Here is a 22,852-nt window from a genome sequence, read left to right as displayed (position 1 = left end):
CGTGATTAGGTGAGATAATGATTAGAGATAGGTTCCTCAAATGTCGAATAATTTTAGTTAATCAGGAAATAGGATTGTTAAGGTTATTAAGAAAAACCATTAGAATTCTTCCATTAATATTAGGGTTGTTAGGGTTGTTAGGGTTCTTAAGCTCATTAGAATTCTGTAATAGTAGGATTGTTAGAGCTATTAAAATTATTAGAATTCTTTAATAGTAAGGTTGTTGGAGCTATTAAGAAAGATTCATTCTTTCTTTTAATATTCAAATAATCCTAGGGGTAAATTAAAATTATTTTAATTAAGTTGAATTTATTTTTAAAGACGTTGTGAAAATAAATATAACATGTTTTAAAAATAAAAATGTTTTAAAAGTGAAATTTAAATTATCAAAATTATTTTCAGAAATATTAAAGAAATTGCACAATTATTAACGTTTAAGAAATCTTAACATGTTATATTTTATTTTAAAACTTAAAAAATATATGTGTATTAAATCAAATATTATATTAAATCCAAATGTTAATGCTATCAATATCAAATTATTATATCGATGTTATTAAATATTTAAATAAATGAAATATTATTATTTGATATTGATAGCATCATAAATTTGTAAATTATAAATTGTAATTTATAAATAGTTATAATTGTATTTTAATTATAATCTAACATTGATATTTTAATTGTAAAACATACAATACAATTATGACTATAATTATATTATATAAAATTGTATTTTCAACAGTTGTAAATTCTTATGCAAATTACACGAAAAATGATCAAAAGTATACGTATAATTATTACATAATAGTAATTAACATAATAGTAGTTCATTAAATTAAAGTATTTGTTTCTGCAAAATATATTTTTGAAATATTTATAAAAGAGTAGCTGTTTGTATTTTCATATCAAGAAGTTAAATAATTTATTTACTATCAATTTATATACATAAGTGTCTTGTTATACTCTGGTGCTGCCGGCATTTCGTGCACATAGCACGGAACGAAACCAGAAATTGTGCACATTATATATTACCCTCTGAGAACATTCATGGACTTTGGCTTTGTAGTTCATGTCCACGTTTTCAATGTCCATAGAGGGAGTATCGCTTTCAGGGATCACCTAAAAGCAGGCCATGACATCTCTCAGTCTTTTCTCTGATGGGAATCATCAGGGATCACTTAATTTAAAAGTAGACATGGCGTCTTTCATCTGTTCTCTGCTGCTATCTCTTCATAATAAAGGTGATTGAAGCTGACCACTTTAGAATTCAGACATTCAACTGTAATTTCGAGATTAGGAGTGTTTGACAAAACTTCGATTAACCCAACCGGCGATTAATTCGAAAAGTTGTCAACAAAAAGTCTCGAATTTTTTTAATTCGTTGTTCCTAACCTTTCTTTCCATGTATCGAACAATTAATAATTATATTTATATTAAGCAAACACTGTGTAATATTAAATATTACACCGACAAGTTAATTGCTGATTAAGTTAATCGGGATTCAATCGAAGCGGCTTTAAAAATGTCAGAAGACAAAGTTGGTTCATTGGAAGAGGAGGCATTGAGAAGAAAAGAACGGCTTCAGGCACTCAAAAGGAAAAATGAAGAAAGTAAGGAAAATAGGAACAACATGGATGAAGCATTGCCAAAGTAAATCTCTTGTTTCAATGAATGATTTTAATCTCTTTAAACTCATTGATCGCAAAACATAAAATGTTAGAAATCTCGTGTTTTCAGACCTAAATTCCGAAGTTACAAGCCACAAGATGAAAACTTGAAGAATAATATGTTAGAAGATGCGAAACCTGGAGATGTAGAATCCGTGGTTCGTGAACAGTTGGATGCTGCGAGCAGCAAAGTGGTCATCGAGGAACTAGTAAGTTGTAGAAATTTATTCTTATGTTTATCTCTTTCCTCATATCTTATATATTTATACAAAATTAATAATAACAAAGCTTAGTCTCAACAGTTTTTGTTGAGCAAAAATTTATCCCAATTAGAGAATCTATAATATATATCAATAAGTAAAAGATAGTTTGTCTGAACACACATTCTATATACATATTTTCTTGCTTGATTTTACATGACTATACTACTATGATTGTGACTACATTACTGTGTTTTCTGCACATAGAAATGCGTTTGTTTTTCCTTTTATTTATTTAGGATATCAGTAATTTAGCACCGAGAAAACCTGATTGGGATTTAAAACGAGATATAGCTAAAAAATTAGAAATATTAGAGAGGAGAACACAGAAAGCGATAGCGGAGGAAGTAAGGGCACGTCTTAAACAAGGCCAACAAGATTTAGCAGTTTATGTAAATGAGACTAATAAAGAATAGAAGTATTGTTATTAATAATATATATATATTTTGTAATAAATTATGTACTCTCTTTTTATATAGTATTAATAGTGATATTAATAGTAATATTAATAGTAATATTATTAATAATATTATATTAATATCTTATAATTTCTCATTACCTCTTATAATATGTTATTATGCTATATTGCACAAATCAGATGAAACTCTTGACAAATTAAATGTTTGTTTTCACATAGAAAATGATGCAGATCGAACTCTTATCAATTTAAATGCAATATTTTACATTGTACTTTTGTTATTGTACTTTTTTAATATTATATCTATTTTAACATTTGTCATCCGTGCACAAAAATTTAATCTACTCTACTTTGAAATACAATTTAAGTTGTCAATGTTATCATCTTGAATTAACACGTATACATACATATATATTTTGAATGAAAACATAAATACTTAATTTTATAGTGATTTTATGTTAGTGAGAATTATGAGAGAGTACCTCATCTCTGTGAACATTTGCTGAATATCTCAATTTTTAAGTAAAATATTACACAATGAAATTAATATCTGATTTTTTTTCTTTAATCAATTTTCATTTTACTAAAAATTAAGATAACAATTGAAAGACGTCATTGACTAGAGTATTTCACATCGAGGTTTTCATATGGCAAACAAAATGACTGCAAAAAGAACTGCTAGCGCAATGATGGAAAGTGGCATTTCGACATTGTGTTGTCCAGAATGTTCATCGAAACGATGATAAGTTTTGGGAGGAATGTTTCTCGGTATGTTCTGTTCTCTTGGAATATTGTGGAGAACTATTCGATCTTCTAAAGATTGCACTGGCCGGAAGTTGTGAGTCAGTTTGTCGCCTTCCGTACTTCGTAAATTACGGAAAGCAGCTATCTGAAATTAAGCGAGTAGCTTTTGAATTGATAAATTGAATTGCTTTTTGCACTTTAATCGTCAAACTTGACAAATAATAACGGTCGAAATTTTATGCAAAATACGATTCACATACCTGTTCATGCGACAAGCGCAGATGATCTTTAAAGTCAATCCATATAGCTACCTCGAGACAAGGTGGAGTTGTCAATGAGCCATTATATGTGAAATAGTCTTGCATAGTGGTAATATCTGATATGAACAATTTTCGCAACATCAAGGGCTCTCGCAATACTTTCTCACTACCTACCGTTTCTATATCAGGCAATACTTCTACGATAGGTTCGTACATTACGTTCGGATTAGGACTTACCTGGACATAATTTTATTGAAATAAAATATTACTTTAAGACCCAAAATTATCTATTTAAAAAATTACAATAATAAAAAAGATAAAATTAATTGCATGTAAGATATCGATTACAAAATATCAATGAAAAAATAATGATAATTTTTTAATTTTAATCTTCTCTCTCTCTCTCTCTCACCTCGTATAGGTATGCTAGAATAGCCAGACCATCGGAATGATTAAGAGCTTCATTCATCGACTTGTAATCTTCCTTGTAAAAAACAGCGTGCATTTCCATTGGGAATGAGTGATTATTGATTAAATCTTCAGATCCCTCGAAATCATTTTGTCCCCAATGGAAGTGTAATTGCTCAAACACATAGACCTTATTTCCCAAAGGCCCTCCGGATAACATGATTACTTTGGATTCATTAATTTTCAGCATAACTGAAAAGGAAGGGGGAGATAAGTTGTAGCATGCAATGACAATGATTAAAATTCATATTTCTAGATTATATCTATTTTTATATAACATGGACACCGCGTATTAAAATATCTTTCTTCATCTACCGGAGACCAATTACGTATTAACTCGATTGGACTCTTTATAGCGTATTTAATCGTCGAGATTTAACCGTCTTACTGCAAATTTTTTATTTCAGTCTCCTTTATTCAACATTCACGCGGTTTATTGCTTTTACAACAAGCTTTTATAAACACGGTCGCCTTTCTCGATTATACCGCGAAGAAACGCATTTTTTTCGATTCCGATTCTCGTGAACGCTATAATTTTCCCAGATAACGGAAGACCTAGGCGATATACGTGGATATAATAGTAAACAAGTGGGAAATGTTTTTAAGAGTGCACGGTCAGAAATGAGCGTGAAATCCTTACCTGTGTGACCATTGTTCGTCACGAACGATTGGTACGGATCGTCAATGCCGATCAACTTCAACGGCGGTAGGCTGACGTTCTTGACATTGTGCTCTTCTATGTTAATGGGCGACTGGTGTTTCCCGATGCATGTGTGATACTCCTCGCCCCAATGTGATGGACCTGCGAGAATAAAATTAGTTTCGTTTCGGAGTAACATGCCACCTCCAGCAGCAAATTTCTAATCAAACTCACCGTGATTTCCGTCATAACCGAAATCATCGCCTAGACAGAACCCTGAAAAGAAAAATTTTTAATAGAATAATTACTCATGTTAGAAATTTAATAGAAGAGAAAGTAGTATACTATAATAAATAATGAGTGATGTTAATAGAACGAAGATTCATTTTAATGCGGAGTGATATGTGAAGAAAAAACAAAATGAAAATACGAATTTATATTTCAAGATTGTTGAGAATCTATTTTGTCTTGATTTATATATAATTTAATGTAAATTAATTTTTTAAAATAATTTTAATAAATAATAATAAATAAATAATTTTACTTAAAATTGACATTAATAAACAAAAAAGATTTTCTTAAAACTGACATTAATGAAAAAAAAGATATTTTCTTATTAAACTTTTATCGAAGCTCAAAGAAATGGTACAATATTTATAGTTTGGAGCAAAAATCAACATCTCTTGCTCTTGCATTTCCAAATAATTGATACGTTTTTTTAACGAACTGACCGTTAAATGCGCAAAAAAATTTTCGCGGAAGCTGAAAATGTATTTGAAGTTTTCTGGTCGTGGAAGACAATTAATTGTTTCCGCGCATTTATTATGCGCTTCTTGATTAATCGCTAACGAATGTACGCGTGATATCTTCCTGTCGGTTTGTTACTTTCGCCTTGCTGTGCCTTGTTTAAGGTTCTCCGCATCTGCTCGACACATGCGACAAGTATAACGATTTACTCGAGAATATTACTTTCGTTTTGGTCGGAAATGGCCGCGCAAAGAAACCATTAACGTGACATCTTGGCTGGAAATCCTTGGCTGATTTAAAGCGATTATCTTGAGGATGACGAGCCATCCTCGGCGTCCTTCCATTATGCAAAATCTTTATTGTTGCACGATTACGTGAGATGCGTGCAAGAAGCATCGAAGCTCACGATATCTAATGATAAGATGAAATTTTGACTTTATTATTTATTATTATCTCATTATTATTCCACGAAGACGTCTAACAATTATTACCAGGGACAAATCGAGATCGAGGAATCTACCTTAAAAATATCATCTGCATTAAAGCCAAATTGATGTAGGAAGAAAAAGAAATAAAAAGCTGTGGCTCTTATCCCAATTTTGATTTAATTTTTATTTGTTTTTTTGAGCCAAATTTCTAATTATTAAGAAATAAAAAGATTAATTCACATTCACTGCACATGTAATCAGTTAATCTGTATAAAAAAAGATGGGTAGACTCGTTGTAATAATAAACAGACATATTTATTTTTGAAGAAGATGGATATTTGCGGAGATGCATTATATGATAATTTTGTACGATAAAATGACATAAATCGATATTCATATGAATTGTTCAACTAACGTTTGCGACATTATGTATGAAAACTGCGCATTATATCGTTCGATTATTTATTCATCAAAGAAACTCTTTAAAATTAAATGTTGAAACGGCTTGACGTAACGTTCAATTAATATCGTATAACTACACCCCTTAATCAAATTTTCGTAACGTGCGGAAGATTCCAGTTGTTGATACAAGGAATTCTTTCACTAATTTGGTTCCACTTGTTAATCCATCAAATTTTATCTGTCTTGTGAAAACATTCGTATATCGCCGCGAATTTACATTTTTATAATTCAAACAGTCTTTAACGGTCACGGTATGATTCCGGTCTCGTGCTCGCTTTATGACATAAGACAATAATCGCCAGAAATTACTTGATTTTCAAGTTCTAAATGCTTTTCTCCCTCTATTAATTACTTGTGAAGATTACACATTATTTTAACAGAAGATAGAAATAACATATATAAACTAAAATAAAACTTTACAAAGGTAAAAAAATAGGCCAAATACATAAAAGTATTTTACCTTGTATGTAAAATGTTTAATAAAAAAGGTCTTAAAATAATTTACATTTTTCCTCAAAAAAATCATTTTTATAAAAAAATAAAACCTCAAAAAATAATTTTTCTAAAAAAAACACTAAAAAATATTTTAATATAGAAATAACATACATATATATGTACTTTATGTATATATATATATATATATATATATATATATATATACATAAAGTTGATATAAAACGATAATATCTATAATTCAATTATATCGCGATTTTTATCGAGATATATCATCACTTTTATCAGTCGATTTATTAAAAGAAAATATGAGACGTCAAATTAGCCGAAGAGATCAACCAACATCAATTTTACGATGTGTTTTATGGATCATGGAAAATATATTCGTTTTAAATCTTCTTTCTGCTTATCCTGCTTCGAATAATAGCGTTAATATTATCTTTTAAGATATATATAATTATATTGTAGTTGTATAAGAGATCTCTTAAAACTGGATAAAGTATAATAAAATTACAAGTACTTGGATTTATATTCGTGATTTAATTCAATGATTTGTCTGATATATATGCCTTTCGTAAAAAGGATTTATCACGTTTTATCGTGTGGTTATACGATTATCGTTATCGTCATATTTTATTTTTATACTATTTTTAAGATAAGATTAAGATTATTGTTATATTTCTTGGTTTTTAATTTGTGATAAGCTTTATGTAAAAAAGTAAAATTAATAATATTATTTAAAAAAAAAAGATCTTAAATCAAATATGAGCATCGCGATTCGCGCTTTGCTGCTGAAGCGCATTAAGATTTAGTGGTCCGAGGGTTGACAGCAAATCGAGAATCATCACTGGCATCTCAATCGTGATTCTCATAGGATATTCTGCAGTGATCCGCAGCGACGATTTCAATGCATATCAATGCAAGTTGAATGCACATTAATGCAATGGTTAAGGACTTAACACATACCTAGTATTCGCTGCACATATAAATAATTGCAGTTTTGATTCAACTATCTGGTATACCCAGATTTTATTAAATGTAGTAGATAATCAATTTTGTTTTTTTTTTATGTAAACTAATTATTAGCCTATTGCTCTCGAAATCTATTCTTAATGCTAAATAAAAATGCATTGGCAGCATAATGACGACGATAATTTGTACGCTACGTAATCGAGATACTTCTTCGATCACGTGATAAATTAGTAATTCATGTGATAAATTTTTATAGAATATCACCAATATGTGCTGCGAATAATCTTATCATCATTGATATTTTCTTCATCATTCGCGTGATTATTGCCAAAGCCATTGCATGAATATTCCATATATTCTTGTTTTGCTACACAACTGCGCACAAATTCGCAGCTTTCATCTCTAATCATAATTTAAAATATAAAAAATGATGCATATATAAAAATAAACGCATATATAAAAATTTTTATTCTTTTATACTGTTTAATAAAAAAGTGTTTGATATTGTCTAAATTAACGTAATTTCTATATTGATGACATATTAAAGATACTTAGAAATATTGATTATTCTATGTAATTATTAAAAAATTAAATAATTAAAATCTTAGACATCATCTCATAATTTATTGTAGAGTAAAAAAGTAAATAATATTCTTTTTTTCGTGTATGATAATGTGAAATGAAGAATGCGATAAGGATAACAGAATTTCAATATATTGTTTATGTTCAATATATTGTTTATTGTAATTTGCCTTATCATCGTTACTAAAACTAACGTAACTAAAATATTCACGTATGAATATTTAAATATTTTCCTGTTTTGTGTTTTGAATATTTTGTTCTTGTTACACACGAATATTTGAACATTTTGTTCTTGTTACACAAATGCATACAAATTTATAATTCATCTATTATAACATTATTAATCAAATGCACAGAAATATAATTCTCTATACTAAAGAAAATGTTTGTGTGTTTAATTAATTAATAAATAATATACATAGCGCGCATCGGTTTTGAGATACTAATTATTATGTGTAATTATTAAGAAACTATAGAAATTTTTAATTATCATAATTTATTCCTAAATTTAATAAATACTTGAAAAAAATTAGTATGCAAAATTTCTCTTTACACAATTTTTATAATAAATATTCAAGATGATTAAGAACACGATAGAGAATTTGAAGAAACAGCCTCGAGGGGATGTTAGTTTTTTTTTGTAGAAAAATTATTTGTATAATTATTGTATAAAAAAACGTGATCGTTGAATATTCAAGCGAAGAAACGTACCCAGAAGGAGAAGAAGGCCAAAAGTAGCGATCGAAAACACCATGATCATTCACCCCGTCGGCGTATAACACCGTGAAATCCCACAGCCGGATTCGCCGATTCGTCGAGGAATCAGCGAAGGAAAATGCGAATGCTTTGTTACGGTCGGTGGAGGACTGAGGTGCCGCCGGCTCGGTCGACCATGTTAAATAAGAGCCCGCTGCTTCTATTTTGCGGCGTGCGTGCGATGGACTCTCCTACGGCCGCGTCGACAGCAGGGTGGGAAGAACAATTTGTTGATTTCGCGACAACGTCGCAGAATTAACATGTCAAGTAATAATTCAAGGTACGATTCTTGATCGACAGAGAAAATAGACGAATTACGATGTGACAAAAACTGGCTCCTTGAAAGAAGAATTGACACATTAGAGACTAATTGCCTTAAAATTAGTCTGGATTTATTTCAAACTAGTTTTAAGACAATCAGTCTCTAATGTGTCAATTCTTCCAAGGAGCCAGTTTTTGTATATATACTCCTGGACAAAATTAACGCATAATTTTTTTTTCACTTTTTCTTTAAAAGCTGATATTTAAATTTTAACGAAAAATTTTAAAGAAAAAGTGAAAAACAAATTATGCAGTATTTTTGTCCAGGAGTATATATGTTGATAATAATATGAATTATTCTACATCTTTTCTAATAAAAAAAGGAAAGAACGAAATAAATCATTTTAATTCTGTATGTGAAATATATTTTTGTATAATAACCATACATATAATTTTCCATATCAGATACATAATTTATTGTATTTATAAATATATATATATATATATTTCACAATTATAATAATTTATAATTATGGCGTTTTCGAAAATGTTCAATGTTCGTGGATTTTTCTACCTTTATTAGAAACTATATGACGTGTCAAATCACTGAAGTGGGCAGAGAAGGATAAGATTGGCAGGTACTAGAGTTCAAGACTTATAATTTGACAATCAGCTATATAAATTCTTCATATGTACACGATACTTATGCAATACGATTACTTTACGATATGACATTTTGTAGACTTATGTTTTATAAGCGCATGCTTTTATCTTGTGTGTGATATTTTACAGTTTGTTTGACCGATACAAGCGGAAGTTTCTTGAATATATCCGGCGATATATGATGAATAATTTACGGTACTCTCCCGTCTATACTGCCGCTTTTTGATATTCCCAACATCCGTCTTGCGAAATTGTTCTCTGCGGTTTTCTCCAACAACTGTAATCCGCAATAGATTTGTTATACAATTCATGATCTCATTTTTCAAATTGGTTATTAAGAAATTAATAACATCCTGTTTTTATCATCAATATAAAAGAGACATTTTTCAAATTTTATTAATGGTAGACTGATCGTTAGATCACTGCAGTCGTTGTATGACTTGTGTCTAGTATCTCGAATTTTTTAATCTTTAATCTTCTGATATTTTCCAGCTTTAAAGAATAAAAATATGTATTAATTAAAAATTCGAAACATGCAACACAATGATGTGCAAGATAACATGTAGATTTGAAAAAAAGATTGTCCAAATAAAATTTAAGCGATTAATGATACTACTTCTGTAATCACAGTTCATTATTTTTTCGAGGAAAAACGTCGAAATATCGAACAAAGGTCGACTCAATAGTATAAACAGAAATTTCATCGAAATTGGCAACCAACTTGGAAGTGTTCCATAAATAAACATAACAGACATTCTAATAGAAATGTCTAAGATAATATGTGAAGAATAAAAGTAAGGAGAATATGTATTTGGTAGTGAGCTCGACATTTTTGTAGCAAAATAAAAATGGAATTGGTTGCAAGAATATTTATGAATATTTAAGAATATTTATGACAGAGAGAATATATATGCATACATTTTTGCACTCTTAGCTAACGATATATTATGATAGAATAATCGATCGTTAAAGCACAAATCAAGAAATAAATTGAATATTTCATTTTGATTAATTTAACGTCCCAGCATTATATCTTTAATGATGACTGATAGATAATTAAAACTGGCGTGCGTGCGATGTAAAGCATTATGCTTGTTGATATGGGAACTTTAATAATCGCTAACGTCGAAACGCGAAATATTGTTGCACTTGATAGAATTCTGGAAAATTAACGTAATTGGTTACGCTTAACAATGCAATGATGGAGGCGTAATAATGTTACTGCTCGACTATTGTGCATCGATTGCACAACGGCAGAAATTGAGATAACAATCGGGCTAACATGCGTGATATATAGCTTACAATTCGTGATTGTCAATGTATCGTCGGTCATTTATACAATATGTAATCTGTTATTAGTGGTATAAGCGGCATGTGATAAAGATAATAATTATATGATATGATATTCATATGCACATTTTGTATGATTTTTAATATTACTATACAGTCAGAGAAAAAAAGAAAACTTAACATTTGACAAATAGACATGATCTCTTTCGCTATTCGCTATTAAATTATTTCTTATCATAATAGATTACATAGAATATAAAAAATTCATCCTTCTATAAAAAAGCTTACTTCGATTAATTTACATGATAAATGGCTAAAATTTATCAACATTATGTGATAGACAATATTTTTTATTACAAAATGCATAATGTGAAAACAATGGCGGAAACTCATCAATCCATGCATTTTAATAAACTGTTAACCTAATAATTGAAATATCATTCGTTTAGAATTTTAATGAACAATGACTTTCTTCAATGGGGCACAATTATTAAAAATTATGAAAATTAAAGGCGCGATTTTAATAATTCAATTTATAAGAATGTTATAAAAATTTATAATTGCAAAAGAAGATCATCTTAAGTCTTAAATTCTTTCAATTCATATTTTTCAATTCACTATAGATTTATGTATTTAGCGAATCGATAAATCAAAACAAATTAAAAATGTTTGATAGATTGTGCTCCTCGATACTCCTTAATTTACAACTTTTTTGTAATGTGTTAGGTCCAGTATTCATGAAAGCCTTATTAATTATATTTCTGCTTCGAGATTGAAAGTTTTCATATGAATATATACTTTAATTAGCATTACAAATTATCGTTTCAAACCATTTAATTTACTAATCAAGACAAGTAACAAAGATTCCTTTATACCGATCGATCAATCGAGTTTCAAAGAAATTGCAAATGAAGATTATCTCATATTTAATTTCGCATAAAATTTTTGAAAGTCATTTCTAGCAATCGCACTGCACAAAGGACGTTAAAACAACCATTTTTAATTTAAAATTTCGCAAAATCGCGACATTTGATGAAGCATTTTAAAAATCAAAATTGTATTCGACATAAGAAACTTCTGAAGAAGGTACGACTCGCGCTTTTCCTTCTTTTTTGATCGAATCGCAAGTCACACTGTCGATGTGCTTCCAGTCGACTCCGCTAGATGTCGCGCGCGTCGCGGCGCTACAGTCACTACGGCAATCGAGAAATCCCTAGCGGCTCGTGGACTGGCGGCGGGCGCGACGACCAATGGGAAGGCGCGCCGAGGCGCACGCGCGCACTGTCGCTAGCACGCGGCGCCCAGTGTCCAGCGCCCAGCGCTACCCTACGCATCGAACGCGAGCGTGTGTCGCGAGCGCATTCTCCGCGCCGCGGCTAATACGTATGTACGCATTCCCGTTGTCGCCGTCGCCCGCCGTGAACATCGGCGTTGCCTCGGTACGTCGCTTCTGGAGCGTAGCAACGGCCCGGTCGCGCCGCGCGAGGGCCGCGCGTTGTCACCGCTGTCTCTGCGAAATTTGCGTGCGCGTGACGAGGCAGCAACAGCTCGCCGTCGCGGCCAGTGACAACGTTTATTTTCGATAGGAAGGAGAGAGAGAGAGAGAGAGAGAGAGAGAGAGAGAGAGAGAGAGAGAGAGAGAGAGAGAGAAAGCTCTATCCCGAGGATATCTCTGCCGCGGGGAGTGATCCGAGGACGGCCACAGGCAGCACAGGCAGGTAAAAGACGCGAGAGCGAGTGAAAGGATAGGAAAGTCACTAAAATCGCTGGAGATGCGCGGCCTTTTTTTCCCGGGTTGCGCGATTATGTATCTGACCGCGCCATAATTGCACGGTCGTTTTAACGGGTGAGAGAGAGAGAGAGAGAGAGTGAGAGAGAGATGCGTGCGAATAGGAAAGACGGAGAGAGAGAGAGAACGACAAAGATGGAGCGATGGCAAGTGCCGTGGTGGAAGAGAGATGGCGAGAGAGGGAGCGAGGAAGAGAGAGAGAGGGTCGATAGTGAAACGAAGCGAGAACGAACGCGGTAGCGTGGAGAGGCGGAGAGGCCTCTCCGTCAAAATGTCGTTGAAAACGCCAACGCGGATACAGTGATCGTTGGCGCTCGCCTAACTCGGGGCACGTCGTCTCCCTTCGAGCCCTCGAGCCTCCGCTCTCTCTCTCTCATCCCTTCTATATATATATATATATATATATATATATATATATATATATATATATATATATATATATCTTTCTCTTTCTCCGATCTCGCTCTCGACGACCAGATTATACCAGTTGTAGCGGGGAAAGACAGAAGATCGCGGGTGCATCGATTACTCGCGCTCGGTCACCGAGTTTGTTTCCCCCGTCTCGTTGGCGTCTCTCTTCGAAGGCGATCCCGGTTCGGTCTTGGATCCCCCCCCGGGTGAACTCTCCGCTCGTTCTCCGCGAGAGACATTTCGGGGAAATCGCTCTCTCGGCGCGGATATATTCCAGGTATACCGAACGAATCTCCTGGAAGCGATCTCCTAAAAACGACCTGACGCGACGCGACGCGATTCCTTTTGCATTCGCATTCGGTGAAATCGATTCCGTCGCGTTCGATTCCTTCTTGGGCTCCGACCTTTTGTTCGTCATTTAATGCCGCGACTCGGTCTCCCTCTCTCTCGCCCCTTCATGCCACATCGTTCCCTCTCTTTCGACTCTTCGCGACGCCGCGCAAACCTCTTTTCGCGACCGTTAATGTCGCCTCGCATCGATACACACATATATTTACATGCAATGTATACATCTTTATGCGTACACAATATACGTGCAAATGTAAAATAATGGTCTATTATTATTAATAATTAATTCGAAACAAGCGATCCATTGATCCTCTCGTCATCTGATCGGAGCTCCTCGCAAAGTTGACGAAACGCGTAGCTAGAAGGAATCATCGTCACCCTCTCGGTGAAACTCAACTTTTTAGCCAATCTGTCGTCCTGGTCTACGCGTCCAAGTGGCGGCAACAAAAAAATTGACGGGAGATGAGAGCTTGGCTAAGCGTGGTTGGAGGGAGCTTGATGCGATCCAGAACTCGAGAAATGTCGATCCGAGCGCGCTGACTAGTGTTAGTGAGCATCCAGTGAACACGGAGCAGCCTCGTCTTACAAAGTGCCGGTTTTTCCCCCCGAATTTAAAGGGAGGGAGACAGAGAGAGAGGAAGAGAGAGAGAATATTCCATCTAGATATTCCAAGCGTCCGATTTCGAAGGAGTCGATTTTTCCGTTTTTCGTTTGACATGACCCAATAAAACCTTCGAAAGGCTTCGTCAAGATCGAGGTGTAATGTTCGCGATGTGTGCAGGTGATTGATTCGTGCGTCTGCTACCTCGAGGTAACTCCTCCATCGGATTGTGAATAATTTGCAATGAAAAGGAGAGGAGCATTATCTCGTAACAAAGCGCGATCGCCCCGCTCATGAATAAGAATCCTGGTCTAATAAACAATCTATTCGAATTTTCGGATATCAGTGTTTTTTTCGCACGATCTGCCTATTGTTGTCGCGTCATCGGGCGACAACTCATGTCCATGTTCCCTTCTCGAGTGCTTACTCGATGCATTCGTGTCGCGGTTTTCGAGTCCTCGATAAACCTTGTTTCGGAACGAGTTTAGTGACACTTGGCTAGATCTTGGTTAATTGCTATTTAAACTGGTTCTCTGCAGGAAGCAAGCAACAGCTTGGAAAAATTTGTCGCTTTGTTATTAAAAATATTATTGCGTTAAAAAAAAACAATCTTACAGTATAATATTTACTTTTGGAGTTGATAGTAACACATTTACAAGCTTTTACAAATTTTTTTACCAAACAAAAGTTATTTTTCAAGCATTCCTGCCATATTTTTTGTAGCAGAGAATTAGTTTTGATAAAAAAATAATTATCATAAATATTTAATTTTTTAGGATAAAGATATAGGCATATTTATTATATTAATTTTGTTTAGCACGATATATGTTTATATTACATCTTGGTTCCTATACTTACCAAAAAAATGTATATTTTTGTTTCTACAATGGATTGTGTTAAATTAATTGCTACATTTAAATAAGTCATTGAAAAAGTTATTTTATTTCAGGCTCTTGTGAATAGAATCGTACATTGATAAGCAAGAAAATGGTTTCGACTCGTCAATCAAGCAACATGGGAAACAGCAGTAGTAGTGGATCAGTTGGTGAAGTTGGAGAAGTGAGTCCGTTGAAAAAGCATCATTCAGTAACGGCTGGTACATCTAACAGCGGACCCACTATTGAATCACGCAATCTGAATCTTTTGGATTTACCTGTTGAAGTACTTGAGAAGATTTTTAGCTATTTAGGCTTCAATATGGTAGCACATATGCGTCTAGTAAGTACTAGATTTAAATACCAATGTAAACATGCAATTTTGTATTTCTCACAATCAATTTACTATAGCAAGCATATTGTTTGCGATAGGTTTGCCATCAACTGGACCGCATTTGTGGGTCAATCCTCAACTCTACGTTTCAAAAGCTGCAGGCTCAGATGTTGAGCCGCTTTCAAGCTATCAAGGCGCAAATGCCCAGGCGCGAATCCGCGCGTCGAAATCACCCTCTAGCGTGCGAGTCGGATATCATAGAAACTCTGCATATGCGGCTTACCTTACTGCAAATGAGTTTCGGCAAGCACATTGAACGGAAGCATTGTTGCTTTTTTCCTGGCGAAGTAAGTACCAGAGTTCGGAAAGTAAGGATTGTTGGTATCGCTGGATTCGAATATAGTAAGATTGATTCTGCATATATAGTCAAACTTTTTTACATCTTCCTCTTTATACGTTTCTCTACATTTTCCACTTTTTTCTTTTTTGCGTTGCATGTGTAATCAATTTAAAATTACAAAAATAAGCAAAAGATATCATGCATGTTTCTAATTTTGCTTAATTGATCGATTCTACTGAGTGTTCTATATAATATGTAGATTGATCCAGTAACTAAACAAGTGTATTATTTCTACAACAGTTGAATTCTTGGCGCACAGAAATCAATTTTTTATATCTGTTTGATATTATCAGATAAAGTCATGAATTTCTTTCATCTTTTATTTACTTTTTTAGTTTAACATTTTCTAAAGAAATTTCAAAAGTAATAAAAAAACATAGAAGAATTATCCTGATAAAATAAACTAAAATGCTAATAAATATTATATTAATAACAGTAAATGTATGCTAAAATTTCGTAGCAATAACTTTTTGGAATAATTTTTTTCTTTATGATCTTAATGGTCCTTTTCAAATATCTCTTGTCTTTACAAGTATGTTTAATTTGAAAAGAAATAGGACAAACATTTTCTTGAACGTGTTTTGCAGATTCTGGACGAGGTTTATCGCATTCTTTATTACATAAAAGTTACTCCAAAATTGCAAAGACCCTATAAGGTTACAGATGAACTGTTTGATTTGAGTACTATGGCTATGGAATATTTCAAGGAACATATTGAACCAACATTACCAGAAATACCTTACTTTGGTGCCGACTTTCTGGATCTTGCAGGGACGTTTTCTTGTAAGTAAAATTGATGATTAAATTTACACTTTCGAATTATAATCTAACTCATGGAGAGCAACTATTGTTGCAGCTAGTAGTGTGAGTAAACCATTTATGTGCCTGGATTCCGCACCTTTAACCGTCGGAAATGGAAAAACGGGCAATACTGGCGAAGAAGAAGGTTCTTCGTCGCATTGCTCAGACGACCCTGCTCTCTTGGAATCCAGTGTGTCGCCGCCACAATCGAATATGGTTTTGCGAAAACGAATTCGCAAGATTAAACAAGGCATGAGAAGATATAATAGCCAGTTGACACTGATGCGCAGGGATTTAAAGAGTTGCAAAGCAAAAATTGCGGAACAACAGAAACAGATTGTAGAATATGCCACTCGATTGGACGATAATGACAAGAAGAATGAGGAGACGTCGCGAAAATTTAGCACGCTCCTACAGGTATTTACCCAGGTACATTCGAGAAGTTTGGAACAAAGATGTATCAATCTTATTTTATAACACTTTACAAATTAAACCTTAATTTATAAAACTTTACAAATTGATATTTAAAGTGAATCTATATATATAAATTGTGAAAACATGTTACAAACCTTATGTCTTGATCTATTTTTACTCTGAACTTCTCATTTGGTGCAAAAATATGATATAAAAATTATTTGCATATCTGTAACTTACGAATATATTTTTTTTTTCTAGGAATTGAACAAGTGCAAAACTGAGTTACAGTATTGGCGATCCAAATCACCAGCAATACCAGTGTGTGTAGGTTGCGGTCAGTCAATGCCAGTCCCTACAGAGGATTTACAAGCTTTAGCCAATCAAGGAGTGCTACCAGATGCATTTGGTGAAGGGCACGACTTTATTCCCATCGCGGATGCCCACAGTCCTACTGAAGTGGTACAGCAATCCGTAGTTACGCAACCTCCTTCGTCGACGCCAACGGAGGAGATGGCACCCCCAAAGGCTCCTGTGCCTTCGATATCCTTTAAACGGAAATCCACCACAGAGGAAACGTCGACCGATTCCGCGAAAAAATCACGTCGCACTGCCAAGTCTCGTCAGGCTAAGCGCTCAAAAATATAAAATCGATAACACTGATCATGGTACAAATATCTGTTCAACCAATCTCCAATGAATTTCCGGAGAGATGGGGAACTTTCTACGATAGTTTACGCGCGTTTCTTTATGTCAGCAAGCCAATGATCTTAGAAGAGTACAAAATTTCCTCACCGAACGTCCTGCATATTGCGCAACGAACCTCGTTTAAAAAAAAATTAATCGTGTCAGTATAATGATCATCAAATTTTTTTCTCATAGACAGAGATGTTACCGCCGATGCATGGCGTGCATTTTATAAATATTCTAAAGAAGCCTAGTCGGATCATTTGCTTTGCTCATAAAGCAACGTCTTAACTATATTTTCCCGAATTCCTTTAAAATTCTTTGTAATTATTTCGCAATTATTACCGTCATTGCTGCGATAGACTCAAGGATAATAGAAAGTTAAAATCGCGTTTTATCTTTGTCATGCATTTAACAGCGATATCACGTGATAGAACACAATAATGTAATCGTGGCGATGAAAAAATTCGCCTTCCATTTTGCTCTTTTATCAAAAGTGCAGTGGCTCCTATCATGTTTTTGGTGCATATATAATATAAATCATTTTATTATAAATCATAAAGATTAGAGACAAGAGCATATAAGTTCAAATCCGAAAAATGTCGCCATTTGGCACAGATCCGCGGAATATTATTGACAGCTTTGATTACAGATCGTTTTTATGAGAAAATAAATTATGGAGAATATTATGTCGTAATTATGGATAATACTATGTATTGCATAAAAGACTACATAACTTGCATCTATATATTTAGTGCAGATGCACTTGTGAATAGTAGTAACAATTGATGGCAATTCTTTAACTTATCTTTTCCGTGTGAATTAATACTCTTGTCTCTTTTCATGGCTACAACGTAAATTGAATCGTCTTTATCTTTTTTTGATCAAATTAGGACAATATGAGAACAAAAAAGATTTATATATATATAAACATAACAGTTTATATATATATCAATTTTATGAAAGCTTGTTTTTGTATAAAATGAATTAGTGCAAATAAGCAATTTTCTTAGGAAATCAGAAATTTCGTTTCTTAACGCATTTTATTCTATACAATATAATATATAATTTGGTAGTAACACATAAAAATGAAAATTAAACTTCTAGAAAATTTTATTTCACGGTAAATTAGACGATTGATTAGAAAGTATGTGAAAGAACTGATCCATTAAAGCTAATTTGCGCAAGCATTGCAAATAATGCACCAATCATATCAATTCGTTTTAATTATTTAAGCTTGCTCAATTTAGAAAATTTGTTTATAATCATATATGATTAGATGCCATTAAATGTCTTATTGTCCAATTTTTTTTATAATTTGTGTTCATTTAGATTTTGAATTAATTTAAATAGCTGGATAAAATCAAAATGTTTTATGATAAAAGTTTCGTGATGTTCTCAATTTTGTGGCGTGAAATAACCAGAAAATATCTGGCACAAATTCAAGCAACAAAAGAGCAAAATGTTAATACTTGGAAAGGTGTTAGTTTATTTTTACGAATTACACCATCTCTTTTATTAAGAATTATGCAAGAGATGGTGTACGTGCGGATTGCAATATTAATAGAACTAGATAATAATTTATAGGAATGATTCGTAGAATCGTCGAAAAAAGATTGGGTATCATGCCATTTTTGTTGCATGAAAGAAATCTTGTTATCAATAAATTCAACGGAAATTTCTCTTTATGAATAAATGTTTTGATGAAAATTTTAATGGGCGTTCAGAGTCATAAATTATAACAATCGAGGATATTTACAACTGGATTTTTTTCAGAAATTTAATGGTTCATCTTGCGCGATTATTGATATGATAGAAGCAATTAATGTTCTCATTTGCACTGATTACCCAATTAATCTCGAAGCAGCGTAGTTAGATATTGTGAGTTATTCATGATTCTACTTATTAAAAAAATACGGAATGCGGATAAATATGTGAATGATACTTTATTATAAATATATTTATATATCTATATATATATATATATATATATATATATATATATATATATATATGTATGTATACATATATACATGTTTACATGTGTATATGTATATATATTTGAGTGGAATTTGTGTGTGCCGGAGAGAGAGAGGAAAGGTGTGCAGACCACACAAACACACTTTAGTTTAATGGAACAATAAGATATAATGATTAATTAATTAATTAAAAAATTAATTAATTAATGATAAAATAATTATTAAAATATATATGAAAAAATATATATAAATATATATATATAATTTTTTATTGATGTCAAAAGAAATTAGAGAGAAAAAACAGAGATAACACTTAGGATGCGAGTATAACGGAAGAGTACACGCGCATATGTGTGAGATGAATGTGTGGAATATACACACAATATACATACATTATATATATATATATAAAATAACTAAATTCAAACTCTACGAGAATTTATGATGTGATGCTTTATCGCGCGCGCACGCGCGCGTCGATTTATAACCGCGGAAAAGTGACCTTTATCCGAGATAAAAAAAAAACACGTGAGGCATTCTGGCTGCGAACGAACATATAAACTTCACTTATTAATGTTACGTTGAATAGCGCATTACGGGGGCGGGCATAGCCAAATCGCACGTGTCGGAAATTTCGAAATGCTTGTACGTTCACTTTGTAAAATGTGAAATATTTCTCGGATATCCAGAGAGAATTCTCGGGGAAAAAGTACGAAACTCGCATCGATTCTGTTGCATTATTTGGGCCCCTAAGAACGAGCACATATAAATTCTGAATCGACATCAGCGGCCAAATTGTATCAACGTCAAATCAATGCTAACTCTGATCAAAATATCAAAGATTTTATATCTGACAATTAATCAATAGATTTTTCCTTTTATCATACTAATACGATATAAAATATCTTTATTATAATTTGTGAGATACTCTATATAAAGAGGAACAGTGGGAAAAAATTCATATATAAATATATAAATATTTATATTTCTTTTAATTATAATATATTAGATATTATATATATTTATATATATGGACTTTTTTCCTTTAAAGTAACTCTAACCGAAAATAAATTAATCTATATTCTCGGTATAGCTTAGCATAAAAAAAATCAGGTCTTATATTCTATTAATTATATTGTGAATGATTTTAATATCAAAGAAATTTCTGATTTGTGATTGAAAAATCTAGAATTGAAGATGTGAAAAATCAAATCGAGATAAGCAACGTTATTCAATGCTAATTCAAGATTTAATTTTTAAGGAAAATGTGCATTTTTTAATTTGTGAAATTCAATGAATAAATGAAAAATATATAAGAATGATGAAAAAATCGCGCCAACTAGAGTTAGTCAACTGTTGATGCATTTTAGCCTACAATATATATATATAAACGTACCTCACGTATACACTCGCTACACATCACACCTGCGACAATGTTGTTGCAACATAACGTCTTAAATAGTTTACGCTCTTCTCTCGGCTTTCCGACATAATCCGTCCCCGAACGATACAAATGTAGAACTGTGTACTACGCATATATGGATCTAAGTTAGACTTACGAGTATAACAGTGAATATGTGCGATTAGGAGTAGAATAATTTCTTAGACGGTAGAGTGCTGTCTGCGCGGGGGGAGGAAGGGAGGGAAAGAGGGAAGTTCTATATGTATATGTAGAGGAGGACACGTGTGTTTTTTTTCTCCCAAAAAATATACCTACTCCACCCCGAAAGCCTGCTATCTGCAAGCTAATAATAATGCAAGCAACGGTCCTTGCCTCAGGTACACAATAGACAAATACCCAGAAATACCGAAGGAAAGAATCGTGTACACTTCACGAAGATAAAAGAGAAATTAGACAAAGGGAAGATAGGAATACAATTTGCCAGCGTTACGGCAGGAGTAAGCGCTGTAATGCCGAAGAATTATACGGATATATTATCTTAAATGGTTTTACACGCGCGCGCGCGCGCGCGTGCGTGTATTAAAGCGATTGTAAATATATATATTAGATACACCTTATAATAAACATAATTTAAAAACAAAAAAACATAATGTTTTAATATCTCTATTTAATTTATATATTTCACGTATGCGACTGTGAAAAAATTAAGAATTATCGCTATGTATGAATTAATTGTCATCTGTTTATTGTCAAAGGATAAAAAAAGATGTTTGTTGCGTTCAATTTGTAAATGTAAAAGTAAACGCCTCTAAATTTTTCTATATTCCACTTTTTTTAAACTTTTATCAATACATTGTATATTTCTTTAATAAAGATGAGAGCATTTTTATGCTTAATTTTCGTTTATCAGGATAAATCATAAGTTTTATAAAATAACATTATTTTATAACAGTCTTACTTGATATTATCAATTATCTTTTTCTTATATATTTTATTGTTCTCATATTGATCACATTGTGTAATAATAATATTAATTATCAAATTGATAATACTAATAATAATATAATAATGATCAAATTGAGTCAATACGTAATATTAATTATGCTTTCAAAATTGTAAATAGGTTTTATCAATTGTTTTACGAATAATTTTAAATTATGGTATTCGTATATCGATTTGATACGATTTGATCGATTTGATTAGGTCTCATGGTTTAAGGATATTTATAATAATTTATAATATTTATAATAATTGTCATGTATTTGAAATCATCATATTTTCACAATTTGATATGTGTGTGACTATCGATAATTTGTTAAAATTTCTGTTGTGTTGCGAGAGGTTAGTCTCTAGAGATATCACGAGTAATCGTGAATACAAAATTTCGCGCGCTTTTCCTGCGTTATTTTCCCGCCATAATCAAGTGCGCGTTGCCTGTCATTAAAAGGCACGTTCCACTTGACGTTTGCAACAAAGCTCGCAGAATTATTTCGTGTTTACTGAAAGACAAGCAAAGACGGATGCTGCTTATAAATATTACGATTATCAAATGAAACAAAGTCAAAAGTGTCGCGCGCTCACATTGTATTCAGGTATAATTAATATATGAACAATCGTAATTAATTGTTTTCGCTAGCAAATGCCACAAAGGAGCGACAGTGGTGAGAGAGGAAGTCTGGAGCAGCATGATGGCGAAGCAACTGAGGTTAATAATAATTTATTATTTATTTATTATTA

General features: G+C 32.6%; 3 protein-coding genes across 9 annotated transcripts; 2 read left to right on the top strand and 1 right to left on the bottom strand.

Annotated features, from left to right (window-relative positions):
* The first annotated feature begins 1,164 nt into the window (after positions 1-1,164).
* Positions 1,165-2,372, top strand: LOC105254022 (coiled-coil domain-containing protein 12). Its single transcript, XM_020028342.2, has 4 exons — positions 1,165-1,244; positions 1,442-1,653; positions 1,741-1,879; positions 2,170-2,372. Exons 2-4 carry the CDS (start codon positions 1,526-1,528, stop codon positions 2,344-2,346), a joined length of 444 nt encoding a protein of 147 aa, XP_019883901.1. The 5' UTR covers positions 1,165-1,244; positions 1,442-1,525; the 3' UTR covers positions 2,347-2,372.
* Positions 2,373-2,643: 271 nt separating this feature from the next.
* On the bottom strand, positions 2,644-9,007 carry LOC105254023 (carbonic anhydrase 2). Its single transcript, XM_011262467.3, has 6 exons — positions 8,816-9,007; positions 4,695-4,736; positions 4,461-4,622; positions 3,765-4,012; positions 3,353-3,589; positions 2,644-3,237 (listed from the first exon to the last, which is right to left on the bottom strand). Exons 1-6 carry the CDS (start codon positions 8,862-8,864, stop codon positions 2,992-2,994), a joined length of 984 nt encoding a protein of 327 aa, XP_011260769.1. The 5' UTR covers positions 8,865-9,007; the 3' UTR covers positions 2,644-2,991.
* A 3,384-nt stretch (positions 9,008-12,391) lies between these two features.
* LOC105254024 (F-box only protein 28) lies at positions 12,392-18,668 on the top strand. Of its 7 annotated transcripts, XM_011262469.3 has the most exons (8): positions 12,392-12,792; positions 13,341-13,551; positions 14,027-14,433; positions 15,173-15,441; positions 15,531-15,779; positions 16,420-16,615; positions 16,689-17,050; positions 17,309-18,668. In XM_011262469.3, the coding sequence occupies exons 4-8, from the start codon at positions 15,211-15,213 to the stop codon at positions 17,693-17,695; spliced, it is 1,425 nt and encodes a 474-aa protein (XP_011260771.1). In that variant the 5' UTR covers positions 12,392-12,792; positions 13,341-13,551; positions 14,027-14,433; positions 15,173-15,210; the 3' UTR covers positions 17,696-18,668. The 7 variants fall into 7 exon arrangements, with proteins under 7 accessions (XP_011260771.1, XP_011260773.1, XP_011260775.1 ...); XM_011262471.3 differs by lacking the exon at positions 14,027-14,433; XM_011262473.3 differs by lacking the exons at positions 13,341-13,551; positions 14,027-14,433 and having other exon boundaries at positions 12,392-12,513.
* The last annotated feature ends 4,184 nt before the right edge of the window (positions 18,669-22,852 follow it).

This window comes from Camponotus floridanus, unplaced genomic scaffold, assembly GCF_003227725.1.
Source record: "Camponotus floridanus strain SB8 unplaced genomic scaffold, Cflo_v7.5 scaffold5, whole genome shotgun sequence".
Classification (NCBI taxonomy): Eukaryota; Metazoa; Arthropoda; class Insecta; order Hymenoptera; family Formicidae; genus Camponotus; species Camponotus floridanus.
Note: the sequence above shows the minus strand (reverse complement) of the source record. Positions and strands in the feature narration are given on the sequence as shown.

What these genes read in the sequence shown, in the direction of transcription:
- LOC105254022 (XM_020028342.2), top strand. Translation starts at nt 1,526, where the DNA reads ATGTCAGAAGACAAAGTTGGTTCATTGGAAGAGGAGGCATTGAGAAGA. An exon ending in ATGGATGAAGCATTGCCAAA is followed by an intron (nt 1,654 to 1,740) that starts GTAAATCTCTTG and finishes TCGTGTTTTCAG; the next exon opens with ACCTAAATTCCGAAGTTACA. An exon ending in AAGTGGTCATCGAGGAACTA is followed by an intron (nt 1,880 to 2,169) that starts GTAAGTTGTAGA and finishes TTATTTATTTAG; the next exon opens with GATATCAGTAATTTAGCACC.
- LOC105254023 (XM_011262467.3), bottom strand. Translation starts at nt 8,864, where the DNA reads ATGATCATGGTGTTTTCGATCGCTACTTTTGGCCTTCTTCTCCTTCTG. An exon ending in GACGAACAATGGTCACACAG is followed by an intron (nt 4,013 to 4,460) that starts GTAAGGATTTCA and finishes CTTCCTTTTCAG; the next exon opens with TTATGCTGAAAATTAATGAA. An exon ending in TGCGCTTGTCGCATGAACAG is followed by an intron (nt 3,238 to 3,352) that starts GTATGTGAATCG and finishes GCTTAATTTCAG; the next exon opens with ATAGCTGCTTTCCGTAATTT.
- LOC105254024 (XM_011262473.3), top strand. Translation starts at nt 15,211, where the DNA reads ATGGTTTCGACTCGTCAATCAAGCAACATGGGAAACAGCAGTAGTAGT. An exon ending in TGGTAGCACATATGCGTCTA is followed by an intron (nt 15,442 to 15,530) that starts GTAAGTACTAGA and finishes TGTTTGCGATAG; the next exon opens with GTTTGCCATCAACTGGACCG. An exon ending in AATTTAGCACGCTCCTACAG is followed by an intron (nt 17,051 to 17,308) that starts GTATTTACCCAG and finishes TTTTTTTTCTAG; the next exon opens with GAATTGAACAAGTGCAAAAC.